This window comes from Cupressus sempervirens, chromosome 4, assembly GCF_028749045.1.
Source record: "Cupressus sempervirens isolate cs-2001-9-10 chromosome 4, ASM2874904v1, whole genome shotgun sequence".
Taxonomy (NCBI): domain Eukaryota; kingdom Viridiplantae; phylum Streptophyta; class Pinopsida; order Cupressales; family Cupressaceae; genus Cupressus; species Cupressus sempervirens.
Window position 1 is genome coordinate 853,106,645 of NC_143121.1, and position 8,400 is coordinate 853,115,044.

General features: G+C 38.6%; 1 protein-coding gene across 1 annotated transcript; it reads left to right on the plus strand.

Moving 5' to 3' along the window:
- The first annotated feature begins 7,427 nt into the window (after window positions 1–7,427).
- Window positions 7,428–7,907, plus strand: LOC149564063 (uncharacterized). The gene has a single exon (XM_089828294.1). It carries the CDS (start codon window positions 7,428–7,430, stop codon window positions 7,905–7,907), a length of 480 nt encoding a protein of 159 aa, XP_089684420.1.
- The last annotated feature ends 493 nt before the right edge of the window (window positions 7,908–8,400 follow it).

Below are 8,400 nucleotides of genomic sequence, written 5' to 3' on the forward strand. Positions count from 1 at the left end.
TAGCCAAACACACTTTGGGGCCTGACTAATTCCATCAAATTGATGGATAAATGGTGTTCACGACAAGAAAAGGATTTTACATATTGCTAAAGAAATAGGTTCATTGGCAACAAATCTTCCTTTAGAGTGTGAATCCAGCATACATGTTCAAGTGGATCCTATGCAAATGGATTTGTTGATTCACAAGTGTATTGGATGTTTTCGACCTTGCCTTTTGAGGCACAAATCAGGAAAAGTCCATGAATTATATAAAGTAGCTCTTCATTTTGCAAGCTTGAATAATGTAACCAAAAGAAGTGAAAAAGCTTCATGCTATAAAATTTGGGTGTAGTGAATTTTCTATGAGGAAAAGCAGAATGGAAGATCTACATGGAAGAAGAGGCGAGGGGCAAAGTTTTAAAAGATATATGGGTTGCCAAACATCATATATCAAAGTCTCTTGAATTTTATTTATTGGCTATTCAATTGGAAGAGCTCCATAATAGAAAAATAGAGGCATGATTAAAATAGGTAGAAGATAGCATAAAAAAAATCTTGGAGTGGGCAAGGATGCAGATTTTTGAACACAATACGTGGTTTGAGCCCATACTGATTGAGCTCTATGGATTGTTAGAAAATGTGGAGTCCAATAGTTGTCAAAGAAAAAGGGGATTGGGAATTACTCTTTATAAGTATAAACTCACATGCATTTTTTTTAAATAAAGTTTGAAACTTTAGTATAGTTTAAAATTTGAAAAGTTAATTTTTTTGCAAAATGAATATGGAAGCCATGAGGTGAAGGTCCGAACTTCAAACAAGCATAACCTGGGCAATTTTTGTCAAAAATTGGCACTTCAATATACCACCGGAACCAGAATGAGATGAACTTTCTAAATATGAAGTTAGTTTATGTACAGGTATTCACTAGTTCATGCTATAGGTCAATTTGTAAAATACGAGGCATTGGTAATAAAACAAGAAAAATTGATCATTAATCATCAGAGTTTGTTAGAGGGCAGATTTGATGACTTTTTGGAGCCTGAATATGGTAAAAATAAGCTCGGAAAGATTATATTGCATTCAAAAGGCCATATTCAACTGATTTTTTCACTTTTACCGTGAGTTCAACTTTAGCATCAGAAATCAGTTATGATGGTGAATCAAATATCTAAGATATTTCTACCTTATAGAGGCCAAATGATGATATTTGATATTTAGTTATAGAGAGAAGGTAGAGAGAGGCTTTTTCTGCTTCTTGGGAAGGAATTATGAAGGGAAACTTGTCATCTCCTGATCAGATTTGGGATTTTCTTCTTCCTATATCTATCTCTTTCTTTCTCATTGTAGAGGTTCCAGTTTTTTTTTTTTTAAAGAGTTCATTGTTTTGATACCATTGAGAGTTTTAGTTTTTCACTGTGAGACCATTGGTTCCAGTTTTTGACATGTTTCATTGACTATGACACCATTCTTTCAACATAATTTTTCTTGTATGAACAGTAGTAGGATGATAAATATAGATAGTTCAAATCTTTTAGGTTCTTTATGAGTTAATTTCATGTATTTGGTTGTATTGTTTCAAGGAAATGAATACAAATGAGCAAGAAATTCATTGAGTTTCATCTTGAATCTTGTCTCCTATGTCAGTGAACTTCAATTTTTTATGATCTTTGAACAAAAAGCATAGATCGTAGTTGCAGTTCCTTAAGGCTATATGTTGTCTTAATGTTGCTTGTTGTAAGAATTTGGCTTAGGCTAGAATTCACCCAAGAACTAAAGAACTCAACACAAGCACATAGTAGACCAAAATAGACAGAGTATGATCAGAATGACGATATTCATTCAATAACTGGATTCAAGAGTACACTAGGAGTGCCTAAATATAAAGGCCTTGGGAGAGCTTCTAGAATGCATAGAAGTCAGCAACATGATATGTCATACAACTAGGCACATGTCCACCAAATATGGGTTATCCTCCATTAAGCATGGGATTAAGTGCAATGATGTGGGGATAAGCCTACAATGGTGTAGCATGCAAATTAGTGGAGTAGACAACATGTGCTAAATAAGGAGTGCAGATAACTTTGTTGTCAACATGACAACTCAATCAATGATGCATACTCCTGTGTTGTAGACACCATGTACATAATTAGAGTTGCATAACTCAATGAGAGTTCACAAACTCCTAAGTGTCTCACCTAAAATAATAATAAAATAATGAAAAATAATTAAATAATGCATTAACCTAAGTAAAACTTAAGTAAGTGTAATAAGTAAATAATTTTTTACACCAGCACTTGTAACTCAAGGGGTTATGTAAATGCTTTAGTGAATCAATAGGGTTGCAAGCTTATTGAGAAGGATATCATGTAAGAATGAGGTTTGAATTGAGCATAGATGTTTATTTACAAGGTAAATGGATAGATCATACATTTGAATATATAACTAAGTATCAGATATCTATATGTATGCATTTGATTCATGGATTTTCCCAATGGATTAGGCACTGGTCAGCTACAGGATCATTAAAGTCTTACTACTGCATATCTGAGGGTTTGTTGAATTCAACATTATTAATCAAATGATATTTTCCTTTCATGTTGAAGGACCTAAATGTAATGCCCTCACTCAGCTTCTGAGATTCATTGATTGCATCTAGCTATTGTAGATCTGTGTTTTTTCTTAAGCCATTAGGAGATATAAGGGTTTTCATCTGCTTAATAGATTCAGGGATATGCTTTTGCACTAGTATGGTATCAATTGAATCTCAGGTCCACCCACCTAGGTTTTGTAGACCCTAAAGTAGAAGAAGTGTCAAGCCTTATAGTTGGCCCAGTGTCTGAAATGGCATGTTGAAAATGGGAGTTAGCTGCCCCTAGATATGTCATATTCTCATTGGGATAATTGAAAACCCTCTAGAATTTTCAAACACCAACATGTGAAATTGAAGATTAGTAGTCCTCATTATTTCCGTTCGGATCCATCTACGGATGCGTCTTGCTGAAGACCGAGCTCTTGATGATGGAGTATGTTCTACAACATCCTTCCCTTTTTTTCTCCTACTTGGAGTTGTATCCTATTCTAAGGGCTCCCCTTCTATAGCCTTAGTCTCATTAGATCCTGTAGCTTGTACCTTAGTGTCTTAGGAAGGTGGTTGAGAAGATTCCACCATTTTTCCCTCTTTTGATACTTCATCAGACACCCTTTTTTTTGGTTGCTTCTCTTCTTGTGATGGTTCTATCTAAACCTACTCTTCTTCTGAACTCTGAGGTGGAGGAGTCACTGAGCCCTGTTCTACCATTGTAACTTGTGGTGGAGATGGAGGAGTAAGATCAAGACCCTATATATCTGGTAGCATTTGCATCCAGTCTTCTTGTTGAGGTTCACCTATAGGGGTGTCCCTAATCTTATACCCAATCAATTATGTACCTATGAGCATGAAATCAAAATCTAACATTGAAAAAACATCATCACCCTCTTCACTTTGCTCATCTACCCACTATTGTACTTCATCTTTCGAGGAAGAAAGTTCTAGGGGTTTTGCTTGAGTGGATGGTAAGGTACCCATAGCACTCTTTCTCCTTTGCAATTTTGCAGCTCTTTCTAGCCGAGTTCTTCCCTATAGGGGCACCTATTCCTCTTCCTCTTTTGATTCTTCTTCTCCCTCCTCTTTGTCTCCTTCCAAAAATGCTTTCAGGAATAGATGGGTTAGGCACTAATCTTCTACTAATCCTTTGCCTTTTCTTCATCCGAATCTTAATCCTTTTTCTTCTATTTCTTGAAGGTAGAAGGAGAAGCTAGCTCATCTTACACAAGAGGAAAGGAGGCTTGTGGAATCTCACCCTCTTCCAGTTGGCTAGACATAATAGGAGGCAATTGAGGTTCATCCTAGACTTGAGTAGCTCCAATATCTTTGGACCCTTGTGCACTCTCTTCTTGTTGCTGGGGAGGTACTTGCTCTTTGGCCTGTTCTATCTAAATCCTTTGAGGAGAGGTCCTCTTCCTTTTTTTCTTTCCCCTCCTCTCTGGAGGGTGATAGTATCCAATTGAGTGATCAAGATGGTATATAATTTTTTTCCTAATAGGAGACTGGGTTGTGAAGGTAGGAATTGTTACTTTCTTCCCTCTACCTCTTTCTAGATAGGCATGTGTGTGGAATATCACTATATCAGGAATTGGATCAAGTGGAAAAGGTTTCTTGATCCAATCCTTTGTCATTTTGATGATATGGCTTGCTCAATGATTAATATCATCAACCTCCTCCCTATCAACCTCAGCATTCATAATGGGTCTTTCACCAATTTTGTCAACATTGAACAGGGGGTCCAGTAATTCTTTAGAATCCTATTACTTTATCTCCTTCAGCATGTTCAACTAGACTGTCTTTTCTGCTAGATTCAAAGTCATCCTAAAATAGTCCCTAATGCGGACATTGTAGTCATTTTTTGCATTCATCCAGTGATCTTCAATAGCATCCTTATGATGGAAGTCCTTTCTTACCGGACTCTCCACTCTCCCAACATTGTCAAAATAGGGCCAAGGAGAGTTGTATTCTTCAAGGGGATAGTTCTCCCACTCCTACTCAAAGGATGAAATATCATGCTTCCTCTTCACTTGATATGGTCCAATGACCAATGGCCATGCCCAGCAAGGTCTTTATTTTCTCATAGGCCAACTGAATTTTTTAGAAAATCTCTAATAGTACTAGTTTGTCACTTGGATATCTTGGGAGCTTCTTAGGATTGATGGATGCACCAGCTACCCGCAGATAGGTGAACATTTTGAACTAGATAAAATAGGCTCTAAGAATTGTGATCTGTTCTTTGGCTTCATCGGATAACCTCTTCCCACAGTCTCCCTCAATGAATGAAATGATCACAAAGATGAACATGTCATTCATGATTCTATATTCCTTTCTCTGTGCTAAGAGCTTCTTCTTCACCACTAGGTGTAGACTATGTATGGCCAAGCATTAGGATCCTGCATATTACCTCTCTTGTACAAACCAAGGTAGTTTTTTGCCCTTGCTACAAGCAGGTATACCATATAAGAAGTCATATAAAACTTCTTATTGTCCTTCATCATCCTCAGTTGCTCACACAAGTTTTCACTTAGTGTGGTGGCCTATTCTAGTGGTATCTTTGCCTGTCGAATGGTCTCAATGAAGTTGACCATGAAAGTGTTGAGGTGGCCTACTGCGGGTAAGCCCATAACTCTACTCAAGAGAATGATGGAATAATCGATATCCTCCTTCATGTATCCTCAATTCATATCCACTTTGCCTATTATATTTCCCTGAGGAGGCTTCTCAATGAGGTAAGAGGACTGAATGATGTCAATTGCTTCCTGCTAGTGTTCCCTATACCATCTCTCAACTACTTCATACAAGAGCCTAAGGAATTGACCTACTCTTAGAAGATAAAAGACCCTTTCAATGTTGTCAAGTCATAGGTCCAACACAACCTCTCCTATGATTCTCTTGACTACTCTTTTATTGGGAACAAAATGTTGTGATAAACCCATGATTAGTTCAAGTTATTGTAATGACATGGGTTGTGAAGCTACGTTCACCAACCTAGAACAAATGAATGAAGATACTAGTGCGAATCTCTCTATTGGCTTGTTGCAAATTTTGAGAAATTCTCCTAGATCTGTGTGCCCCAGGTGAGTATCTCAAATTTCTGTGTGGTTATCATGAAATCTCAATTTTGAAGGAACACCTTGGAATTTGAAAATGACAAGTTTGGGTTCCATTATGGATGTGGATGTCATTTGATTACCTGCACATCATGAGAGAACAAAACAATCATTAGTTAGTTGATAGATAAAAACTAATTGCGAAAGAAATGTTTAGTTAAAGTCTAAATGAGCATTAAATTAAAAGGAAAATTTTATTTATTTTTTATTTTTTAAAATTTTATCATTTTTTACTTGTTTTTTCAAAATTTAAATCAATAAAAAAAATGTGTGTAGGGTGCAAGGTGTGCCACGAGCGTAAGCAGCACCGTGGGTGCATGAGGTACAATGTGAGTGCGAGTAGTGTGAGTGTCACCGTGGTGCCAATGGTAATGTCGTTGCATGGGTGTGCACAATGCTAGTGTCATCATGGCTTGAATGGTAATGCCACCACATGAGCATGCGCAATGCTAGTACTACAGAAACTTGAATGTTAATGTCACCACACAGACATGTGTAGTGCTAGCACTGCCACAGCTTGAATCTAAATATCACTATGTGGGCATGGGTAACATTAGTGTCATCGGGGCTTTGAATAGTGATGGCACCATCACGCAAGCATGGGCAATGTTAACCTCACTGTGGCTTTGAATGGTGATGGTGCCACCACACAAGCATAGGAAATGTTAGCGCTGCCACAAATTTGAATGGTGATGGCACCGCCGTACTAGTGCGGGCAATGTAAGCACTGCGGTGACTTTGAATGGTGATGGCGCTGCTGCGTGAGCACGGGCAATGTTAGCATCGCCGTGGCTTTGAATGGTAATGATGCTGAGTATTTACCTTGTGTCATTGTCAGAAAATCCTATAATGAAAATGAAAAACCATGATAAGTGTTGGGGGAGCTTGGGGGTTTTTATAACCCTCGTCCCGTGCTAGGTGAGGTGCATGATGCACTTTGGTGCATGCATGCAGTGTGCACTTTATCTGTACATGCACACATGTGAATGTTATAAAAAAAAATAAAAAATTGTGTTTTTCTAATTTTTTAATTATTTTTTATTTTTATTTTTTTATTATTTTTGGGTTTTTTAACTTTTACGACTCTAACACTTTCAACTTTTAAAATTTTCTCTTGACTCTCGAACTGTGGGTTTGGGAGTTAGAAAAAATGAAGTAGGGGATCCCCATTCCTAGTGAGGAATGGGGCATGTGTTGTGAAACCACAACACCACTCATAGTAGTTATAGGTTGTGACTAATGGTATTGCTGATTGATCCATTTTAGTACACAAAATAAGATTGATGTGTGGGGAAAAAAAAGACAAATCGCCCAAAAAAAGTACAAAAGACCACATGAGACAACCACCTTAGATCAAAGAATAAATTCTTCTTAAATTTGGAATTTATAATATAAATTAGTGGGTTCACAAAGCTCTATCCTAAGTTATAATCCTCAATATGCTCACAATGGTTAGAATTAAATCTTCTGATACAAAATGGACCAAAGATCTAATCTAGAAAAACAACCTCTATAACTATGTAGATAGGTGAGAAAGTGCGATTGGGGGTCCAGCTATCCTAATCAAGGAAGCAGCCAAGACTCCTTTGGTTTCCAATACAAATGTGCAAGGAACTACTAAATGGTCCTCACTTTTCGGGGTTAAACCTTCTGGTAAGTCCTCCTTCCCGCCTATTAAAACTATTCAGAATTTGGTGAAAGGTTCTTGTGCGATAGCCATCCCAGATGAAATTATGGACCACAATATTCAGACTATGGCTTCTACTTTGGTTGGGAAATTTCTGGGGCCTAGACCGAGCATTGACGAAGTTAGGCAGCTCATTAAACAAAACTGGGCTCTCAAGGGCCAGGTCTCGGTCACGGCTATGGAAAAAGTCTTTATGTCATTCAATTTCACTTGCTTAGAAGACCTTGCTAGCATTCTGAGTGAAGGGCAATGGGCCATGGGTCATTCTTCCCTTGTGCTCCAGAAGTGGTCATCTAGCATGAGCTTGAATGATTCTTTTTTTGCCCAAGCTCCTGTGTGGGTAAGACTGCCAGAACTGCCACTTGAATACTGGAAGGAGGACATCTTTGGGGGAATAGCTAGGACCTTTGGGGAACTCCTCTCAATGGATCTGATTATTTCTTCCAAGCGTCACCTCAATTTTTCTCGCATCTGCATTGGGGTGAGAGATGGAATAGACATGCCTGAGTTCGTTGAACTTCATTCCAAACTTGGAGTGCACAACTAGAAAATCATCTATGAAACAATCCCCTTTGCATGCTTCCTCTACCTAAAGGCTAGTCATAAGGCCCACCAGTGCCCTAATGAGGCAAAGAAGAAGATCACGAAACCAGTCATCCCTGATCATACCATGAAGCTTGCTACTCGCCCTTCTGGAAAGGGAAAGATGAAGCTGCTCTGGAGGTGCAAACTTTCTGTGGCATAGGGGAGAAAGGCTATTAGCCTAAAAGACACAGTAGCGAAGGCCTCTATTTAGAAGGATCCCCCCAAGGAGAATGCTAGTTCCCCCCCCCCCCCCCCCTTGAACAGGGCCCTATTTTGGAAAAGACAATCTTAGACCCATTGGAGGACCCAAAGGAGCAGGTATGCTACCCCTCCTTAGCCACGGGTCTCGTTGTGGAGAAGAATCTCCCTCTGGAAACCATAGTACAGTCTTCTCCCACAGTGGAGGAAGTCCCTCTTTTGGGAGCTACAGTGTTGAATCACCTGGAATGGGAATC

Bases quoted from the DNA above. Each gene is read 5' to 3' on its own strand.
- LOC149564063 (XM_089828294.1), top strand. From the start codon at position 7,428: ATGGCTTCTACTTTGGTTGGGAAATTTCTGGGGCCTAGACCGAGCATT.